This window comes from Thermothielavioides terrestris, chromosome 2, assembly GCF_000226115.1.
Source record: "Thermothielavioides terrestris NRRL 8126 chromosome 2, complete sequence".
Taxonomy (NCBI): domain Eukaryota; kingdom Fungi; phylum Ascomycota; class Sordariomycetes; order Sordariales; family Chaetomiaceae; genus Thermothielavioides; species Thermothielavioides terrestris.
The window spans coordinates 6,884,372-6,904,851 of NC_016458.1; the positions used below are offsets into that span (position 1 = coordinate 6,884,372).

A 20,480-nucleotide genomic window follows, 5' to 3' on the forward strand; every position below is an offset into this window, starting at 1 on the left:
ACTTGCTGTGCCGTGCAGCAATGGGGGAGGACAGAGTCAGATTTCTCGGTCAGTCTTGCTACTGCAACTCTTTGGCGGCGACGTCACAGGAGGTGCTGTGCGGTCCTGTGTATGGCCAGCAATTGTGCGAGTTGTAGAGGCCTGGATGCGAATTGGCCAGAGCGCTTGATGGTGGGTGACCAGGGTTCCTGTTTTTGTTCACATGCTCTCTCCGCCCTTTTTGTGGGTTTTCCGCTGCAGTGGGGCCCACGACCCGCAGTGGTGGAACAACCCGTTTGGGCAGCGAGAAGTCGAAGTGTAACTACTGCGTACTGTGCTGGCTTTGATTTGTACACTGCAATACGGCGTGTTGTTGAGGCAACCTGGCTTTTCACTGTTTCAATGTGTTTCAATGTGCAGCGGCTTTCGAGAAACGTCCCGAGTAGCGTGCCATCGGACCAAAATGTCGGGTAAGCAGTTGAGGAAGGTCAAGCAGGTATATACCATGTACACTAGGGATGTGTTTGGTGTGCAGCTCCACTGGTGGGCCATTTGTTTTTAATGAGGTTGTTATGCTGCTCAGAGACGCCGGCTGGCATCCAGTTGTCGGCAGCTGCTGGAGAGGCTTCAGCAACCTTCACCAACCTTGGCTCCAGGGATACAGAGCCATTGCATGAACATGATGGGGCCGCTCTTTTCCGATGCTCGACAGGATTGCGCTGCTTTCCCAGAGGCACGGCCGGCAATAAGTGGAAGAAAGGATAGGTAGTGAGTGCCCAGATAAATAAAATATAACCTTGTGTCTGCTGTCTACTGTGTAGCCATTTCTCTCTGTGACTGCGTCCCCTGGGCTCCCTTCTTGTTGCTCATCGACGCACCGGTGTGTCAACAACTTCAAAGGCCTCACCACTTAGAGGCTGTCCATTCGTTTACTCATACAAACACTCACTCATACAACGTGACACACACTCTCTCCCGACCTATGTACAAACGGATATCCAAACTGAACCCCAACATGGCCCGCAATCCCCCGGCACCGCCCTCCGCGGAGTCCAAACCCCTCCCGGACCCATCCACCACCACCACCACCCGAGAAGAACAACAACAACCACTACAGCAACAACAATCCCCCCAACGCCCCGGCACCTCCGGCACCGAAGCGGCGCTCAAAACCAGCCGCCGCCTCGCGAGCGAGCAGCTGCGCCAGGCCGAGCGCGCCGAGCGCGTCTACCGCGCGCGCAAGCGCGCCGCCGCCGCCCGCGCCAACTACGCCGAGGCCCGGTCCCACCTGCGCCAGGCGCGCGAGCACCTGGCCCTCGGCGCGCGGCTGCTGTTCGGCGTCGTCCGCTGGCTGCCGTACGTGTGGCGCGAGAAGAGCGAGGCGCGGCGCGTGCGCGCCGAGGAGAAGAAGCGCCGGAAGGTGATCGAGATGAAGAGGCGGTTGGAAGAGAAGCTTGCTGCGTCTGGCGGGGGGGTTGGTGATGCCGATGGCGATGGTGCGGACGGGGGTGAGGGGGGTAGTGGTAAGGCGGAGGAGGGCCTGGCTGGTGCGAGGGGGGAGAAGGCGGCGGACAGGATTAGGGTTGTGTGAGGGGTGGTGGTGTTGGTGATTAGGGGATGTTGACAGGCGAGGAGAAGAAGGGGGGGCAACTCTTCCACCTCCTGGGGTGTCCAACATTACCTGGCTTTTCCCTATGTCACTTTCCGTGGCTTCGACCTCCGCTTCGACCTCTCAATTTTCGTTCTCTACATCTTGTATCACTCTCTCTTCTCTCTCTCTCTTCTCTCCTCTCCTTTTCCTTTTTTATCTTTTATCTCTCTCTCATTTTCCTTTTTCATTCCTTGTTCTCCTTTTCCGCTAGGACGTGGCTGGGGAGTTACCACCCCAGCCGCGTCTAGCCCCGACACTCACTGACATGCACGCCTCTGCGGCACACCTTCGCTTTGCTGCTTTTCCCTCTTGTCTTCCGTTGGTTTCGACCCTAATACCCTTTCTTTCCCTAACGATAAGACGAGGCATGACAATGATAGAACGGGGGGCATCACGGCCGGGTTGGTCTTCCTAGTCGGATGGGACGGACGGCGTTACTGTCGGTTAGGGGGAGCGTTTCTGGCTGTGTTTTTGATTCCCCGGGCTGTCGACTGCTTTGTCACTTTTTGTTTCCTTTGTCACTCCGACTGAAGTATCAATGGCGGTGGTTTCCTAGGGTTACATTCACGAAATGGACCAAAGGAGGTGGGAATCGGTCCTCGGCAAATAATACATAGGGATACCTGAGGGGAAGAACAAGCAGAAGTCGTTAATAGGAATGAAGGACTGCTCACCGTGATTGAGACCCCTTGGTATACATCAGACCCGAACATGTGCAGCGTCCCCATGATGTAGCAGCCTGAATATTAGAGCAGAGGGGGACCAAAAAAGAATCGGAGGCACAGCGATGTTCGATATCTACCGCCCTGCGCTCCACTGCTGAGAGAGAAACGAGACCAGCCTTCCGGCCCTCCATGTTCATTCCTGACCAAGTACAGACCAACCGGTCTCCCAGACATTCCTGATCTATGCGCTCCAGAAACAGCCTGACCGTGACCCAGCCCAACCCCCCAACGGCACTCGTTTTTGGATCCGCAGTCTAGTTCTCAAGCCCGCCAGGCCCTCTCTTTCTCTTCCCTTCACCTTGCACCTCCTTACTGAGCCTTCTTCGCAAACTCCACCCTCAGGATCAAGTGCCTGAAACCGAAGCCGTCCATCTTGTTGCACGCCTTGATGGCATCGTTACGGTCCGCAAAGCTGATAAATGCAAAGCCCTTGGCCAGGCCGGTGTCGCGGTCCTTGGCGAGGAAGACGCGCGTGACGCGGCCGAACCGCTCGAACATGTCGCGCAGCTCTTGCTCTTCGGCCATCTCGGAGACCTAAACCCAACAGCAGTCAGCAAAAAAAGATGGCTCTGAACAGCTAGCTAGATACGAGACAGAGAACCCCGGAAACACCGAGGAAAAAAACACAGACGACTCACGTTTGTGACCCTGAGCGTGGCGAAGTCGTCCCGCTCGCCGTACTTGCCGCCCATGCGCTCGCCGTCGCGCCCGCCCGGGCCGCCGCGCAGCGCCGGCGGCACGTACGAGCCCTTCTTGCCCGGGCCGGCGGCGCCGGCCAAGCTGGCGGCCCCGGCGGGCGCCTCGTCGCCCAAGCCGGCGGCCATGTCGGCGGTGCCGGCCTCGCCGATGGGCGCCATGGTGTCCTTGTACGGGCAGCGGGCGGTGAAGTGCTCGCCGTTGCAGATGCGGCACTTGACCTTCTTGTCCTTGAGCTTGTCCCTCATGGACTGCGCGTTGGGGTCCTTGCTCTCGTCCTTGGAGTCCTTGCGCCAGTTGATCGACGGCGTGAAGATGATGTTCTCGCCCACGCTGGTCGTGTCGGGCGCCGGGCCGGCCGGGTCGTTGGCGCTGGCGCCGAACTTGGCCCACCCCTTGCGCTCCGCTACGCGCGGGTTGACGACCTCGCGGCGGACGACATAGCGCACGCGGCGGGTCGTCTTGACCTTCTGGCCGTTGTCGTTGTAGCTGTACTCAATGATGGTTGTCGTGCCATCCTTATTCTGGATCTTTTGCGGCGGCGGCAGATCCGTCGTCGTCGTCGTCTCGTCGAGCTCCTCGTCGTCCGCCCAGTCGTGCCTGCAGCCGGTCCGTCAGATAGAGCTTCACACAAAACAAACGAGTGAGACTGCGCCTACTTTTTTTGCGTCGCCATCTTTGCGGTATGTGGGCTGTTGTGCTTGGTGGGGGTTTGAGGAGAACCGAGTTGCCTCGCCGGCCGAAATTTGGGAAATCTTGGTGTGGGGCAAAAATTGGGTGGCACACCGCGCTACCATCAAGTTGCAAGCGCCTTGCCGCCGTTTCCCACCAGTTCTTCTGGGCAGCCAGGTCACGACCTTTGCAAATTCCGATGAGTTACGGATTCGCCCCTCCAGACCTGCATGATCATAAGAGCGGCGGCAGGTTCGTTCTGGAGCAAGCATTCGAATAGATTGAACCGAACACTAGCAGCTCGTATCGGCAACATCGACAACCCCTTCTTAGCAAGAGGGCGATGGTCCAAAGCAACCAGAACCAGGAGCACAAAGCCATCTCGGGCAGGGTGTGCTGGACACAATGACGCCTACTTCACAACGCCTCCGTTCCCGTGGCCTCAGTTCCCGTCCAAGCAGCCCCGACCCGTGTTTACACGATATAATAACAGTGGATGTCATCATTGAGCAGGAATAGGTAATATCGTCGTCGAATGTCGTTCAGTTGGTATAGTTCCCCTCATTACATATTCCCGCCACAATTCCAAGTAGCACTTCGATCATGAGGATTCCTGCTGTGAGCAGGCAAATGAGTGAAAGGGGCAGCGGCGTCTGTGTCGAGAGCCGTTTTAAAAAAGGTGCGGAAGCCTCGGTGGTTGCTGGTAGCGTCGTGAGGGGCGGTAGCTCCGGCCAGTCCCGAGCGTTTGCTTTTGTTCCTCGGCCGAAGTTCGTGCATCGCGCCCTTCTCTTACACTGGGCAAAGCATCAACACTGCCGAGGTTTTGTGCCCTTCATATGAATCCCGGCGGCGGAAAAACTTTCACCCTCGCAGTTCGAGGTATGGGAGGGAGAGCTCTATTCGGCGGAGGAGCAGGCGGAGGGCCTTCCGCCACTTGCGACATGCCCCGCCGCTGTAAGAGCGACTGCGATGGCGAATCGAGCCCGAGGCCCTGGGATGACTCCGGCGCCGGTATCGGGGACGGCGTATGAGCTCGCCGGACAGGATCAGGCCGGGGGGACAGCCGCAACGCAGGCCTCTCGGCTTGCTGGGGCGGGGTGAAACTCAGCCTCCGCGCTCGCATCTCGGCCTGTGCCGCTGGCCGAGTTGTCTCGTACGCGCCGAGCGACAACCTAGACCGCGGCATGTCGAGGGGATGCAAGACCTCGGGTGGCGCAAAGGTGCTCTGTCCCTCTGACCTCCCTTTCAGCGGTTCGTTCGAAGCTCTCTGATCCTCGTGTACCACAATCTCCGGAGCGCTCGCTTCTGTCGATACACCGGAGTCCCGAGTCGCGCCAGCAGATGTCTCACGCCCTGTAACCTCACGCTCGCCCGGCCGCGGCGATGTTACAGATGGTGTAAGGGGGATTGCTGACCGAGGGCTCCCACTACCTTCCGTTCCCGTCCCAAACCGGCTCAATGATGACGAGGCGGGTGAGGGTTGGTCCTCAACTAAGGACAACGGGCGCGGATTGATGGCCAAGGCTGACGGTGGCGGTCTCCGGGCGCTCATCCGCCCTAGCAAAGGCGACGCTGTGGTTTCCGTTGGCATTCCCGGGGGAGGCCTGGCAAGAGAATGCCTTTTAGCTGCGCCTTGAGCCGTGTTGAAGTTCGCCGCGGACTGCGATGCAGGAGCTTCTGGCTGGCCAGAGTTTGAATACGTCGAGAAGGGCCGGAATGATTGGGCAGCAACCCGCATCTCAAAGACGTGGTTCACGGCCTGAAGAGACCGTCTTCGATCGATGATGGCCTTCGCGTTTGGCCTCAGCCTTGGCTGCGGCGCTTCCTCTGATCGCGGGGGTTGCTGCATGGGCAGATCAAACTCCCCAAACGAGTCTCGGACAGGAGAGCATGCCGGAGACGAACCGACCGAGGTGACCATAGTCCGCTGGCCTGACGAGATGAATGAAAAGCGGTTGGTACTATCCCTTAGGGCGTCAAGCTGTCTCCCGTCATGCGAGATGAAACTCGCAGTCGAGTTGTCATCGCACGACTGATCCCGGATCAGATCCTCCTGCGCGGAGCCGAGATGGACGTCCGGGCTTGACAGGGCTAGATTCTGCTCCCAAGACTGATCGGGCGTCATGGCGCGTGAGAATCGATCGGGATCTTTGACGATCAAGGTTCTCTGGCTGGCCTGGCTCCTCAGATGCTGATCTCGGTTCTCGGTCATGGGCTTGCCTGTTTCCGACAGGACCTTCCTTCCACCAAGCGCCTCGATTTCCCGCCGGAGAATTGTAATCCAGCTTTCCATTTCCTCGGCGCTCTCGAAGACCATCAAAAACGTCGGCGAGTGGCGTCTCTCTTGGCCGCGGAAGGGGAGCCGCGCGCGGAGCGAGGAATGTGAGCCAGCAGCGCCGTCGGGCTCCGCGACCGATGACACCTGAAGAACCCAGTGGCGCCCAGGGATAGCGTCACTCGCGAAGGCCGCCGAATCCTTCCCTAGTTGGAGGACTCTCTCTGGCAACCGGTCATACGATCCTTCCCCCGCGTACTGCAGCAGATATCCCGAAGTGACGAGTATAAAGACCTTAGATGTCCACTCGAACTTGGTCGCAGAACCGGATGCGTTCCTGCGATGCCTCCGTTTCGGCTTGTCATCCCCTGTTTCTCCGGGCGTGTCGACGGTACTGGGACTCAAAAGTGCCCCGAGCGAGCCGCTGCTCTTGTGGTGGTGTAGCCGGAGTATGACATCAGCGGAGGCGGTGCATGCGGGAAGATGGGCGTATTTGATTGCCTGTGGGTAGGCTTGGAACAAGGGGGGCGGGCTCCAGGCTGCGATTCCGTCAGGATTGGCCGTTGGCCGGACGCCGCTTTCGGATTTCTTGTGCTTCAAGCTGGGGCCTGAGGATGTAGCCTTGGAGAAGGACGGCAGCGAGATCTCGGATCGGTGCCCCTGTGCGTGATGTAGACCGTAAGGCCAAGCGATCTCTGCCAACGAGGCGCGTAAACCCCCAGGTTTTTGCGAGACATCCGGCGGCGAAACGGGGCGCTTGTCAGCATCAGACCCTTCCCTATGCCGACCGAAGATGTTCCTCAACCCCAGTCTCGATTCCCTCTTGCGTGCCTTGTCCTCTGACTCGGCCCGCAGGGGAATTCTGACTGGCTCTCCGGCGACGGTGTGGATATGCGGCGGCCGTGCCCTCCGTTCGTGAGACGCTTGGCTTGGGTTGAGGCCAACCATGCCGGAGGAGGCCGGCTCCGGTGTGACGGGCATAACGGGCATAACGAGTGAACACGGCAGATATGCCGCTTAAGGTGCCAAGCGACGGTGTGTTGTTGAACTGGCGCGGCGTCCCGCTCACAATCGCTGGGTTAAAGCATGTGCGGTGTGTTGTGGCGAGGCCACAGCCAGAGATGCACCGACCCAAGTGTGTGCACTGGGCAACACGACGAAAGCACGGAGGGCAAAGTCGAGGCGCACGACCTGCCGAGGAGGTAACGTTAAAAGGAGAACACGAGCGAAAAGGAGCGGCAGCCGAGACGCGTCCCGGGTTGGACAAGCGAAGCAAAGGAAACAAGACGAATGGAAGGCGCGTCCCAGCTGCGGCTGCGGCGGAACTCGCAGGCGGCTGGCCAACGGGAGTCGACGAAACGGTCGGAAGCAAGGAACTATAGCCACGGCTTGCCGAATATACGTCAGAGCTCGCGGTGCTGCGCGCTGTTGCCGGGAGCTCGAAAAGGAAGGGACGAACCGCGATGGAACCACCTAACGCAAGACGTACATTAAACGGGCAACACCACCGAGCACCGCGGGGAAAGCTACCGCTTTATCCGTACACCTGCCCGCATCATATTCACGGACTGTCGTGACATCCAGCGTGGTATTCCCGGGGCAAATTACAGCGTGGGAAGGGGAATACGCCAAGTAACGCAAAAAACCACTGCTGGGAGGGCCCGGACAAGGGGCGGATCTGACAGCCACAGTTCCCGGCTTCCGTTTTTGACATCTCCCGGGGGGGAACCGGCGCGGGGGGACTGGTTACGCTCACGCTACGCTGCTGTGCTCATTAACTTACTGTGTACTGTGTACTACCTGAAGTACACTACACTTCATCTATAGGCGTGTATAGGACGTGACACGCACCACTGACCGAGACTTAACACCAGTTTGGTTACTGTGTTAAAGCCCACGCGAGTGACCCGAGTGGCCGAGTCACAGTGCGTCTCTCCAAACTGAAATGAAGGAAAAGCAAAATCGGGTCGATACGGTCGAGTCCCATCGAGTCCCGGACAGGGAGCTCTTCTCCTGGGGCCCCTGGTCCAATCAGCCCCTGTCGTCGTGGCATCAGACAGGGGTCCAATTTCCGAACAAACATCCCAGTCAAGTGAATGTGTCCGATGATCTGAATTTTCGTCGCATTGCCAGAGGATTCTGAAGAACAGCGACAGCGAGGAGTCCTTTCTGCCGGATGCAGAATGAAGATCACGTTGGCGGGTAACTTAGGCATTCACCCCATGGACGGTATTTTTCAGAAGCATTCAATTCCCCCACATAGCAATAAGACATGGGCCAGGCCCTGGACCGGAGTTGGCCGCCTCGACTTTTCGGCTCCTCGTGACGCTCGTGTCTTTGGCTTTCAGCCCATCAGGAGCAAGGACTCGAGACCGCGAAACAGATCGTCGCGCCACTTTTCTGTTTCCAAACAATGTCTTCACTACACTACACTACTGCGTAGTTACAGTGACTGCAAGCCTCGCCTTGATATGGACTGTCGCCTTGTTTGCGTATGGCGACGCTTGGCTTTTGGTCACACCTATTGGCGGGCGGGTTATAACGAGCCCGGACTACTTTGTATGGTTTGGGCTGAGAAAACTGTTGTCTCGTCAGGAATTACGGATAGCTATTGTCTGCGTACCAAGTACACGTACGGAGAACAACATGCGGCTCCTCTCCTTGGGCCATAGATTACACTACACCAGGGTTACACGTGAGAACTCGATGCCGACAGACTGGTCTCAGACATACGGAGTACAAGGTTGCGTCACCCACATCACCGAGAGTTGATCCAGCCCAACGCAGCCTCCGACGGGGCGAAGCTCTCGCAGTTCGAAGGAAAGGCGGGACGAGGTTTCCGCTACACGTGTGACGCTAGGTCTCCACCTCCAGTCACCAGTGTTTCCTGGGCCTGGAGAAACAGGGCAAAAACGTCGCCGATCCTCGACCCGCAGCGACGGTTACGCGCATATTTGCTGCAGTTGAAGGACCAGGGAAGAAAATCTGAACGCCGATGACTGGATAACTAACCAACCTTCGGCCACTGAAACGCACCGTTGCCCCGATCAGCAACAGGGCCAGATCCTCATCCGTTCTGCACACTTCACTGCCACATATTCGTGTGCATCTCTCAACGTACACAGTACGTTCCTTCTTCCCGAGTGCTGAAAAGGGAAGCATTGCAGGGCAGGAAAAGAGACTAAGCAGCAGAAAAAGGACACTGTGGGCGGGGGAAGGGGGAACGTTGCGGATAGCTACTTGGTATGTGCCGAGACCCAACTTGTCCATCCTCACCAGGCCACCCAACCGCACGACCTTGTCCACTCAAGCCAAAATTTGTCACCGTGTCAATACCGTAGCGTCGTGTAGTTACCGCAGGAGTGTAGTGTATTCAGTACCGAGCGCCGCAGCAACCCACGCCCACCGGGTCCGGGTTCGGCTCTCAACATTGTTCCTGCATTAGCGCCATGCACATCGAAAATTGGGGTTCGCCTGATTCGATGCCCCATCCAACCAGCCCTCTCCTCGACCAAGGCAGCCACGCGGGCGCTGGACCCAGAGAACGACCTTCCCATTTCTTTTTTCCCGTTGGCCGCAGCTGAGAAATTGTCATGGACCGACCCACCGTCTCCCCAAGAAAAAAAAAAAAAAAAAAAAATCCAGGACACATCGCCTCAGGAACGGGAACTCAAAAGGGCCACGGCAGGACCAGGGTTGGGTTGGGGGATGCGTGCAAGGTTGTGTGCTCGGCTATGTATTCCGTAGTGTATCTTAAGGCTGACAGCCCTAACTTGCTGGCGCGGCTCCACCAAGATTGGGGACGCATTCAACGGCGAGTTCATGGACAAAAACAGTGTCCGGTCACTTTTGTCCCCAAACCGCGGTCTCAAATTGCTGCTTGAAGTCGACAGCAGTCCACTAGCCTGCCACTCTATTCGGGTATGGAAGAAGAGTATTTCGTCGTATGACCGTCTATGTCTTTACACTTGAATGTTAGCGGAAGCAATTTCGATTGCTCGACAGTGAATCTATCGAGTCGCTCCTCACACAGAAAATGTTCAGACACGCAGCCCGAGACGCCGTCCCTTCTTAAATATGCTTGCCTGCCCCCAATGGCACAATACACAACACAGCTGGTTGCTCCTGAAGCCCCCGAACCCTTAAACCCCCGAACGATGGTCTGAAATTGAGGATGAGCGATGACAACCCAACCCAACACCAAAACTCCGGCCGGAGCTCCTCCATCCATCCCTGCCGCTAAAAGAAGACAGAAAAAAAAGGAGAAAAAAAGAAAAGAAAAGGAAAAAGAAAAGGAAAAAGAAAAGCAAGAAAAAAGTCTCGCGAAAAGCCCTCTGGGAATAGAACCCGATACGTAGGGCAGGACGTCCGCCTATCCCATCCTCGCCGTCATCGTTCCCAACGCGCTCGATAAAAAGAGAATACCAGAGACAGCCCATCCCATATGGAACATAAACGTCGTTAAGCATCAGAGCAGATGGCCTCCGTGCGGTCCTACTCTTCCTTCCCTGTGGAGGATTGCGAGGTGTCGGTAGGCGTCTGCTTCGCCGACTCGTCTTCGGACACCGACACAGAGCGGCCCAAGTGGGAAGCGTGCGACGGCTCGTGCGTCAGCGACGCACTGGTGCCCTGCAACTCGGAAAGCTGGCGCTCTGGTCACAGGGTTAGCAAAAACAAAACGTTCCCTTAGGGGGGTTGGGGGTGAACTGAGACGAGCTTGCCAACTCACCCAGCTCCCGGATGCGGTGCCGAAGCATCTGGTTCTCGCGGATGAGCATCTGCGACTCGGCCTGGTAGAAGGCGCTCTCGTCTCTGCCGCCCAGGGAGAAGGGCTCGGCGCTGTCGGCGCTGACTGAGGTGGAGCGCATCCGGGGCGAGGCGTTCCGGCTCGGAGTCCTCGATCGATGGCGGATGTCGGCTCGGGCCATGTCGAACGAGCTGCGCGGGAAGACGGGGCGAGCGCGGCAGCGAACCCGAGCTCGGGTACGCGGGCTGCGGCGACGAAGACAAGATCGGCAGCGGGGCGGGGCGGTCGGATGCCTCGTCGCCCGAAGCAGTAGTAGACCGGCTTTCCGCCTGCTGCTGTTGGCGCTGGAGCTGCTCTTGCAGGCGACGGATCTCGACAAGCAGTCGGTTGACCTGGTATTCTTGCTCGTTTTCGAGCTCTTGGTGCAGCTCGCCGAGGCTGGGGACTCGGTCGTGGCGAGGACCCCAAGAGGCGATCAGGCGAGGAGACGCAGAAACGGTGCGGGGGCTAGACGTCCGGTTCGTGCCCTGTGGGCCGTCCGACACCATCTCGCCGGGTGCGGGCACAGAGGGGTCGGCGATGTGAAGGTTCATGAGGACCTGAGATCGACGGCGATCACTGCTGGGTGATCGGTTGCGGGGGGAAAGGGGACTGTTTGACGAGCCTGTGCGTGCACAAACCGATTAGTGAGTCGCAATCGTCCATTAGCGGAACGCGACCGAGTATGTATGCATACCTCGAGACGGGGACTCACGCTGCAGACTGGCGTTCATGGCCGCAGTAGCCTGCAGGGAAATGGATGGATGTCGCGAAGGAGAGAGGACGGGCGATGCTTCGCCCTCGAGACCTGTCGGGGACTCGTTATTCTCGAGGGGCATCGTGGGCGACAAGCTTGTTCGACTTCCTAGAGAGGAGAATTCGTTGAGCGAGAATCGAAAGTGGTGCCATTGTGGTGAAGGCGAGGTTTGGTCGATCGATGAGGTTGGCAGGTGCCACAGTGAATAACGCAGCCAGGCACTGTGTACTCTACCCAACTTAGGGGACCCAGGTCTTATCCGCAAGGAAGCCGTACTTGAGCCATGCTGTTCGTAAGACAAGGATTGTAACCTCTGGCTAAGTGTACGGAGTGCATTATGTGTCAATCAGCAAGTCGGGTGCTTTGTGATGTTTAATAACGGGCCTAAAAATGAGCCTTGCGAGGGGCGGTCCAGCACTTCGCTCGGTATTCCACACAGATACGAGGCACTGTGGCAGCAGAGGCTCGAACGGTAACATCTAACTTGACCATGTGAGGTCACAAGTGATGACATTGATGATGTCCTTGGCTTGCGCTAGGCAGGCAAAGGGGAATGTCTCTACTTGTGTAAATAGGCCTCCAGCCTCATGCCCAGGGGTCACCACGAGTCTCTCAGCGGTGGTCACCAATGTTCAACGGAGCCCGTATACTGCCTTACGCGTAGAAGCCACCCACAAGCGACGCGTGACGCAACTGTCGCTGAAACAGGTTGCCAAAACACAGCACTTGCCGACCCAACTCTTGATTTGCATTCCCATGATGACTCTCGGAAGAATATGGCCGAGTTGCCAGCGACACAGCACATTCTCTTCAGCTAATTTCTGTTCCGCGATGTTGGGCATTTGGCAGAGTAAGCGGGCGCTTCCTTCCCTTAAACCATAACATGATTCCCGCCCCAGCGCCTGCCTTGTGACGTCCAGGCAGACCACGCAGACCGCGCGTGAACGGGTCCAGTCCAGTGCGGAGGCGGCAGCCCCGGGTCGGCCCCACCATCCTCTCTGATCTTACTGTATTACTAACACTGTGCGACTGCCCCGTAGTCCTGCACCCTGCACTCCAGGGTTCAGCACGTGGCAAAGGCAGCGACTTACACTACTTACCTCGACCACTCGGGATAAATCCAGCCAGCCGGGAGGGCAGGTAATCCGCCAGCCAGAACCTATCCCTAGACGGAGGATGCGACCCGGGGCGAGCGCGGCGCTATCACTCCGGCCAGGCACATCATCAATCCGGATCCTGCCCCGCCCCCGGCGCCGATTATTTGCTTGCTACAACAACCATGCCACCGCCGCCAGGCCCTTTTCTCATACCACCTCCTCTCCCGTCTCCAGCACCGCCGACTTCACCCACGCCGTAATCGGGGCCGGCGTGGTCGGCCTCGCCGTCGCCCGGAACCTCGCCCGGCGCTCGGGCGGCGCGACGCTGCTGCTCGAGCGGCACGCCGCCGTCGGCACCGAGACCTCGTCGCGCAACAGCGAGGTGATCCACGCGGGCATCTACTACGGCGCGTCGTCGCTCAAGACGGCGCTGTGCATCCGCGGCAAGGAGCTGCTGTACGCGCACTGCGCGCGCCACGGCGTGCCGCACCGGCGCACCGGCAAGTGGATCGTGGCGCAGACCGACGCCCAGCTCGCTGCGCTGCAGCGCCTGCACGACCTGTGCACCGGCGAGATCCACGTGCCCGTGCGCTGGGTCGGCGCTGAAGAGGCCCGCCGCCGCGAGCCGGCCGTGCGCGCCGACAAGGCCGTCCTGGAGAGCCCCACGACCGGCATCGTCGACAGCCACGCGCTGATGGTGTGCCTGCTGGGCCAGTTCGAGGACGCCGGCGGGACGCTGGCGCTGGGCAGCGCGGTCGAGGGCGTCGCGCCGCTCGGCGACGCCGGCAGCGCCGGGTGGCAGCTCCGCGTGCGCGACGCGGCCTCGGGCGAGGTGTCGACCGTCACGGCCGAGACGCTGGTCAACTCGGCCGGCCTGGGCGCCGTGGCCGTGCACAACATGATCGTGCCGCCCGCGCGGCGGAGGGAGATGTTCTACGCCAAGGGCAACTACTTCTCGTACGGAGCGTCGAGTCCGCGCGTCGGCACGCTGGTCTACCCGGCGCCGGAACCGGGCCACGGTGGGTTGGGGACGCACTTGACGCTGGACATGGCCGGGCGCATCAGGTTTGGGCCGGACGTCGAGTGGGTGGATTCGCCGGATGACTTGGCCGTAAACGAGTCGCGGCTGGCGCAGACGGTGCAGGAGGTGAAGAAGTATTTGCCCGGGCTGGACGAGACGCAACTGCGGCCCGACTATGCTGGGATACGACCAAAGCTGGGCAAGCAAGGGGCTGTGGCGCATGGCAAAGGGTTCGTGGACTTTGTGATCCAGAAGGAGGCCGGGTACCATGGTTGGGTCAACCTGCTGAACATCGAGAGCCCTGGCCTCACGAGTTGTCTGGCCATAGCAGAGATGGTCGAGAACCTTTTGTACGCATAGGTAGTAAGCTAAGCCAATACAAGACCACGCTCTGGGAACTGACAGTCCAGTCTGTCAAGGGCGTGGAAAACTGCCCAGGTCCTTGTTGCCTCGGGTAATAAGTCACGTCGGTTGCCCTAGCCTGCAAACGCATCGCCAGGCCCTGTTTCTGTTTCGCCTGCTAGCCGCAACCGACCGCTTTCCACCTTCAAAGCACGTAACTTAACCAGAAATTCCATGTAACCTAAAGATGCGCACCAGAAGAATTTGTGGGCAGTCTCGATTTTTCTGTCCCTCGGCAAAAAAGAAGAAGGAAAGAAAGAAAGAAAGGAGAAAGAAATAACAAAGAAAACGAAACTAGAACAATAAACGCCTCAAAAAGCCACAGAAGCGCCAGGACGCCGTTCCAATGCGTATGTTTTTGACCCTAGCCAGATCCCGCACTCACAGCTTTGCTTAACTCAAAGTGATGCTCGGAGACAGTCTCCGCCCGAAAAGATTTACACGAAACTCGTAGACACCGGTTTCGGCGCCGACAAACCTAGAAGCGAGGTTAGCACAGCAGCCTAGGCACACGGAGCCGCGACGGAGAGAGAGCACAACTTACAGAGTGTCACCGTTCTCGCTCCACGCCAGGCCCGCCGTGTCATAAGCCCCGGGCCGGGAGTGCGACGTCACAAAGGTCCCAAAGACGCGCCGGCCCGGGTTCTCCTCCCAGTCGCGCATGATGTAAGCCGCTCTAAACCGCCGGAGCAAGTCAGCAGTGGCCCTCCGATCAGGCATACTCAGGAGCAGTGTGACGCGAGGCTGATCGCCACCGGGTGAGGGGTCGTACAAAGCCTCGACGTTATCCCAGCCGCCGGAGGAAGGGGGATTCGCGTTGGACAAGAGGCGCGATATCAGCGAACCGCGCCCGCTGGTGCCGGATCCCGCAGTCCCCAGGGCCGAGGTGCTTCCGGAGAAAGGGCTGGCTGCATACCGGCGTCTCTCGGCACTGCTGTCCTCCCGCGCCCGCAGACGATCCTGGGCGTCCCGGATGCGCTCTCGCTGGTCACGGATGTTGTCTAGCATCTCGTTCACCGCCCGGGACACGCTTGCCGTACGCTCCCTCGTTCGGCTGCTCTCGACCGTCCGAGCCGCCCTCTCGGCCCAAGGAGCTCTTGAGGCAGCACTCGACCCACCAGCGCCTCCACCATTGCCGTTGCCATTTCCGTTGCTCGTGCCGCTGCTCTCCGTATCGGTCCGGTTCGAGGCGGGGCCTGCGTTGTATTGATCCTGGCGTCGGCGGTAGTCCTGGATAGCTTCCAAAACTGCCGTCTCCTCGGCGGTCAGCGGGATATTGTAACGGGCCAACGGTCCCTGCCCGTCCGAGTGCCGATTTTGCCGGCTCTCCAACGAGGTATCGAGCGCGTTGGCGAAGCTAGACAACAGACTCTCGCCCCGATCTCCACGCTGTTCCAGAAGACGAGGGTCGATGGTGCTCCGGTCGGTAACCGACAAGTGCTCGAAATCATCGTCCCGATCGAGATACAAGATCTGTCGCGAGTCGAAGCCCGTGCGTATATCAGCGACGCCCACCCGACCACGGTCCTCGGTCCAGGCGAGCAGGTCAACGGGGCCAGGTGCGAACGCCATGTCTCTCACCGCGCCGAATTCTGCGTTTGGGCGCGTCGTGTTGAACGCCAGGAGCAGCGGGTCCACTCCCGGCACGCCCAGAGCTGCAGCGTCGAATATCGAAATGGTTCCATACTGGGTTCCTACCGCAAGGTATCGTCCTGTGCTTGAGAAGCAGGCGGCGAAGCTCCCTCTGGTTGTGGTTAGCAAATGTATGCGCTCGCTTTGGGATACGGGGCGGCACTATGAACCTGTTATCTGATCGATCATCTTTGCTCTGGCTCTGAAGCTGAATCCTGCCGCACGAACTCCACTCGTACACCGGCCGATCAGCAACTCGCGACGGCGCGCCCGTCACCGGAAGCTTTTGTTTTCTTTCATGGATATACAGGTACGGATCGTCGCTGATGGCGATGAGAAGCCGGCCGTCGGGAGATACGACTCCACGGTTCATGTAGTCCGGGTATGTAATCTTATCAAGAACCTCCTGATCCCGGAGGCTGACCACCATGACGGAGCTGTCGTTGTGGGCCAAAACCGCGACGTCCTGGTCGTATGCCCCCTCGCACGGCTCGACGAGTGTCGGCGGGAACCACAGCGTAATGCAGTTGACTCTGTCTTTTCCGAAAGCGTTACTCTGTGCCACTAGATTCTTCTCGGAGCGGGCTTGCGCGAGCAGCGCAGAATTGGCGTCCGACAGGTCCAGGGTGAGCGGGAGCCGATCGTCGGCTTGCAGACCGAGCCGTCTACCTGCATCGTCCGCCGTGGTTTCCTCGCCGACCCGAAAGGCGCTGAAGATGCCCAGCTCGCCTCCACAGCACACCCAGCCGTTGCGCGCGACCAGACACCTGGGGTTGAATGATAGCCGCTTGATAATCTCGGTCTCGCGAGTCTTGGTGTTCAACCGCTGGACATAGGAGCTTCGACTGTCGGGTCCTTGGACCGGAAAGTAGACGGCATTCTGCCCATCGACTCCGATAAGCGAACGCAACTGCCAATGTCTGCGAACAGTGTGTTAGAAGCAAGTCGGCGCGAAGCAAGCGAATCTTTGAGGAGTTCGAGGACGGGGCGATCCCCAAGGGAGTTCAGAAACGTACTGCCAGCGGATGCTGGTCCGGAAGCGTCGTCGAGGGTTTGTTAGGACAAGGTCCTCGGTTTCGTGGTAGCTGCACGGCGGATATGCTTTGTCAGTGCCAGAACGCAAATGGTAAAACCGCTTCGGGAGAATCCAAGGTCGTGGAGAGTGCCTGTATTCTGTGCGTACAGTTTGTTCGAGACGGCCATGGTGCCGAAGTCTTGGCGGATGGCTGATGTGATGCGACCATCAAGGATCACGTCTGGTGGCGCTTGAGAGTGCGTCAGTGGTCAGCGCTAAAGTTCTGGAAAAGGCAGGCCAGAGAACACAGAAATATCGCCGCAGACGGTGGTGGTAGGAATGTTGCGGGAGATGAAGAAGGTGCGTCAGGATATGTAATGCTCGTCATCGCCGGCAAATGTGGAGTAAGGTGCAGCTCAATGCTGCGTCCACATGGCAAACCACAGCACACTGTGATAAGGCCGGTTGGACTTGGTCGGCAAAAGATAGAAAGCGTTGCCACTAACGTTAACCACCAACCAAGCAAAAGGAACCAATGAACCAAAACACGCCCAGTTGCTCTGCGACTGACAGCTGTGATGGCTGGTTGGTTTTGGAATATCAAGCATGGACGGAGAGACAATCGGCCTGGGGTAGTGTAGCGCACAATGCGGCTCAAGCCAACAAATGTTTGAACTCGGCTGTTGATTGTGCCGCCGATGACGCTGGCGATGTTAACGGTAGATGGCGCTCCCCAAGCACTAATCCGTGCATTACTGTGGTAGGAAGCGATGAAGCACAAGCGCTGGGATCCCGGCTCGGGTCACGTGGTATCCCGGCTAGTCCCCGCTCCTGGGCCGTCTTGACCCGAGCGACATTCGCCCGATGCTGGACTCTTCCTCCTGGCCCGTGCCATGAGCTCCACAAGCTAGCAAGCCAGTGGCTGACCGCGAAATTTCGAACGGCTTCGATGCTAGGCCTGAATTTTTTTTCACCTCCTGTACAAAAGACATTTACCGTTCCTCCCGACGCTCCTCACCCGTCATCTCCATCAATTCCACCCGCCATCCCATCAGGCCGCCTGCCGTCTGCTTTAGTTGCAATCCCTCCCATTCCACTTAGAAAGAGGGCGTTGTTTTCTTTTTCTTAGATCTTTCCAAAATGATGGCGGCACGGCTTTCGCGTGCTGTAGGTGTCGCTTCGCTCAGCGTTTCCGCATAGCATATGCAAATGCTAACGACACATTCGCACAGCTTCCCAGGGCCCCTTCACTTGCTTCCCGCTCGGCGGGTCTGCTCCGGAGAACCCCTGCGTTCGCGCGCTTTCAGTCTACAGATGAGAAGGTCAAGGGCGCTGTCATCGGCATTGATCTTGGTAAGTTTCCGTCACCTACCCGTCAGTCACGTCGGGAGGTGGATCCCGTGCTTATGCCACCTTTGTTCAGGTACAACCAACTCTGCTGTCGCCATCATGGAGGGCAAGGCTCCCAGAATCATTGAGAACTCCGAGGGTGCTCGGACAACACCCTCAGTGGTCGCGTTCGCTGAGGACGGCGAGCGGCTAGTCGGTGTCGCTGCCAAGCGCCAGGCCGTTGTCAATCCGGAGAACACTTTCTTCGCCACCAAGCGGTTAATTGGACGCAAGTTCACGGACCCCGAGGTGCAGCGCGATATCAAGGAGGTGCCCTACAAGATCGCCCAGCATACCAATGGCGATGCTTGGGTGGAGGCTCGCGGCCAGAAGTACTCGCCGTCGCAGATTGGTGGTTTCATCCTCAACAAGATGAAGGAGACTGCCGAGGCCTACCTCAGCAAGCCCGTCAAGAACGCTGTCGTCACTGTCCCTGCCTACTTCAACGACTCGCAGCGCCAGGCCACCAAGGACGCTGGCCAGATTGCCGGCCTCAATGTCCTCCGTGTGGTGAACGAGCCCACCGCTGCTGCGCTGGCCTATGGTCTGGAGAAGGAGGCTGACCGCGTCGTCGCCGTCTACGATCTCGGTGGCGGTACCTTTGATATCTCCGTCCTCGAGATTCAGAACGGCGTCTTCGAGGTCAAGTCGACCAACGGCGACACCCACCTTGGTGGCGAGGACTTCGACATCCACCTTGTCCGCCACCTCGTCCAGCAGTTCAAGAAGGAGTCCGGCATTGATCTCTCGAACGACCGCATGGCCATCCAGAGAATCCGCGAGGCTGCCGAGAAGGCCAAGATTGAGCTGTCCTCGTCGCTCCAGACTGACATCAATCTTCCCTTCATCACTGCCGACGCCTCCGGCCCCAAGCATATCAACCAGAAGCTCACTCGCGCTCAGCTCGAGGCTATGGTTGACCCCCTCATCAAGAAGACTGTCGAGCCCGTCCGTAAGGCGCTGAAGGACGCCAACCTCCAGGCCAAGGATATCCAGGAGGTTATCCTTGTGGGCGGCATGACGCGCATGCCCAAGGTTGCCGAGTCCGTCAAGAGCATCTTTGGCCGTGAACCCGCCAAGTCGGTCAACCCCGATGAGGCTGTCGCGATTGGTGCTGCCATTCAGGGTGCTGTTCTCTCCGGTGAGGTCAAGGACCTTCTCCTCCTCGACGTCACCCCTCTTTCTCTCGGTATCGAGACTCTTGGCGGTGTCTTCACCCGCCTGATCAACCGCAACACGACCATCCCTACCAAGAAGTCCCAGGTGTTCTCCACTGCGGCCGATTTCCAGACCGCTGTCGAGATCAAGGTCTACCAGGGTGAGCGCGAGCTCGTCAAGGACAACAAGCTGCTCGGCAACTTCCAGCTCGTCGGCATCCCCCCGGCTCACCGCGGTGTCCCTCAGATCGAGGTCACCTTCGACATCGATGCTGACTCGATTGTCCACGTCCACGCCAAGGACAAGTCCACCAACAAGGACCAGTCTATCACCATTGCCTCGGGCTCCGGTCTTTCCGAGGCTGAGATCCAGCGGATGGTGGAGGACTCGGAGAAGTACGCCGAGCAGGACAAGGAGCGCAAGGCCGTCATTGAGGCCGCCAACCGTGCCGACAGCGTCGTCATCGACACTGAGAAGGCGCTCAACGAGTATGCCGACAAACTCGACAAGACTGAGGCCGACCAGATCCGCGACAAGATCACGTCCCTGCGCGAGTTCGTCGCCAAGGCCCAGTCTGGCGAGCTCACCGCGACCGCCGCCGAGATCAAGGAGAAGACGGACGAGCTCCAGGTTGCGAGCCTCAACCTCTTTGACAAGATGCACAAGGCCCGTGCCGAGTCTGGCGAGGCGAGCCAGAGTGCTGAGGGCGCCGAGGGCGAGAAGAAGGACGAGAACAAGGCCTAAGCCGGATGTTCTCGCACCATTGATGTTTATACCCGCTCATACTTTCTATTTTCTTCTCCCATGTGTCTGACTAGGTTGGAGCGGTGCCCTCCAGTGTATATTCTTGTACTCATAGCTTGTCGGTGTGTCTTGTTGGAGGCTCATGGGGCTTATCCACGTGTTTAATATGCAGACGGCGGATGGCGTTCTGAGCATCAAAACTGCTGCGTTTTATGGGCAGGTTCATCTCTCTCACGAATCTTTTTTCCACGATCAAGATGGGCGCGGGGAATGGGACCGGTGGTGGGGGGCTGGATAAAGGCGCATTTGCGTGTAGCTGCATGTACACGACCACAAGAACAAGATAATCTGAATCCCCCCTCAATATCTGACTTGCTTGCTTATGTTCACGTTTAACAATACTGGGTGTGTACGGATTATGCGTGAGCTTACCAGCTCAATCCACTTGAAGGTGCGTGCCAATTTTGACCTGATGATGATT

General features: G+C 58.5%; 8 protein-coding genes across 8 annotated transcripts; 4 read left to right on the forward strand and 4 right to left on the reverse strand.

Annotated features, from left to right (window-relative positions):
• Positions 1-994: 994 nt before the first annotated feature.
• Positions 995-1,570, forward strand: THITE_2128780 (uncharacterized protein; the record flags this gene model as incomplete). Its single annotated transcript, XM_003653062.1, has 1 exon — positions 995-1,570. One exon carries the CDS (start codon positions 995-997, stop codon positions 1,568-1,570), a length of 576 nt encoding a protein of 191 aa, XP_003653110.1.
• Positions 1,571-2,254: 684 nt separating this feature from the next.
• THITE_2063817 (uncharacterized protein) lies at positions 2,255-3,755 on the reverse strand. Its single transcript, XM_003653063.1, has 3 exons — positions 3,711-3,755; positions 2,994-3,651; positions 2,255-2,889 (listed from the first exon to the last, which is right to left on the reverse strand). Exons 1-3 carry the CDS (start codon positions 3,725-3,727, stop codon positions 2,665-2,667), a joined length of 900 nt encoding a protein of 299 aa, XP_003653111.1. The 5' UTR covers positions 3,728-3,755; the 3' UTR covers positions 2,255-2,664.
• A 520-nt stretch (positions 3,756-4,275) lies between these two features.
• Positions 4,276-7,124, reverse strand: THITE_2115167 (uncharacterized protein). Its single transcript, XM_003653064.1, has one exon. The coding sequence runs from the start codon at positions 6,977-6,979 to the stop codon at positions 4,556-4,558; it is 2,424 nt and encodes an 807-aa protein (XP_003653112.1). The 5' UTR covers positions 6,980-7,124; the 3' UTR covers positions 4,276-4,555.
• A 14-nt stretch (positions 7,125-7,138) lies between these two features.
• On the forward strand, positions 7,139-7,525 carry THITE_2115168 (uncharacterized protein). Its single transcript, XM_003653065.1, has one exon. The coding sequence runs from the start codon at positions 7,289-7,291 to the stop codon at positions 7,490-7,492; it is 204 nt and encodes a 67-aa protein (XP_003653113.1). The 5' UTR covers positions 7,139-7,288; the 3' UTR covers positions 7,493-7,525.
• A 2,967-nt stretch (positions 7,526-10,492) lies between these two features.
• Positions 10,493-11,623, reverse strand: THITE_2144272 (uncharacterized protein; the record flags this gene model as incomplete). Its single annotated transcript, XM_003653066.1, has 4 exons — positions 10,493-10,650; positions 10,728-10,936; positions 10,986-11,409; positions 11,482-11,623. 4 exons carry the CDS (start codon positions 11,621-11,623, stop codon positions 10,493-10,495), a joined length of 933 nt encoding a protein of 310 aa, XP_003653114.1.
• Positions 11,624-12,424: 801 nt separating this feature from the next.
• THITE_132641 (uncharacterized protein) lies at positions 12,425-14,266 on the forward strand (the record flags this gene model as incomplete). Its single annotated transcript, XM_003653067.1, has 2 exons — positions 12,425-12,450; positions 12,837-14,266. The coding sequence occupies 2 exons, from the start codon at positions 12,425-12,427 to the stop codon at positions 14,017-14,019; spliced, it is 1,209 nt and encodes a 402-aa protein (XP_003653115.1). The 3' UTR covers positions 14,020-14,266.
• A 188-nt stretch (positions 14,267-14,454) lies between these two features.
• THITE_2144274 (uncharacterized protein) lies at positions 14,455-16,896 on the reverse strand (the record flags this gene model as incomplete). The annotated part of the gene is made up of 6 exons (XM_003653068.1): positions 14,455-14,539; positions 14,606-14,737; positions 14,834-15,805; positions 15,933-16,613; positions 16,710-16,778; positions 16,877-16,896. 6 exons carry the CDS (start codon positions 16,894-16,896, stop codon positions 14,455-14,457), a joined length of 1,959 nt encoding a protein of 652 aa, XP_003653116.1.
• A 734-nt stretch (positions 16,897-17,630) lies between these two features.
• On the forward strand, positions 17,631-20,190 carry THITE_2115183 (uncharacterized protein). Its single transcript, XM_003653069.1, has 3 exons — positions 17,631-17,875; positions 17,941-18,061; positions 18,132-20,190. The coding sequence occupies exons 1-3, from the start codon at positions 17,849-17,851 to the stop codon at positions 19,997-19,999; spliced, it is 2,016 nt and encodes a 671-aa protein (XP_003653117.1). The 5' UTR covers positions 17,631-17,848; the 3' UTR covers positions 20,000-20,190.
• The last annotated feature ends 290 nt before the right edge of the window (positions 20,191-20,480 follow it).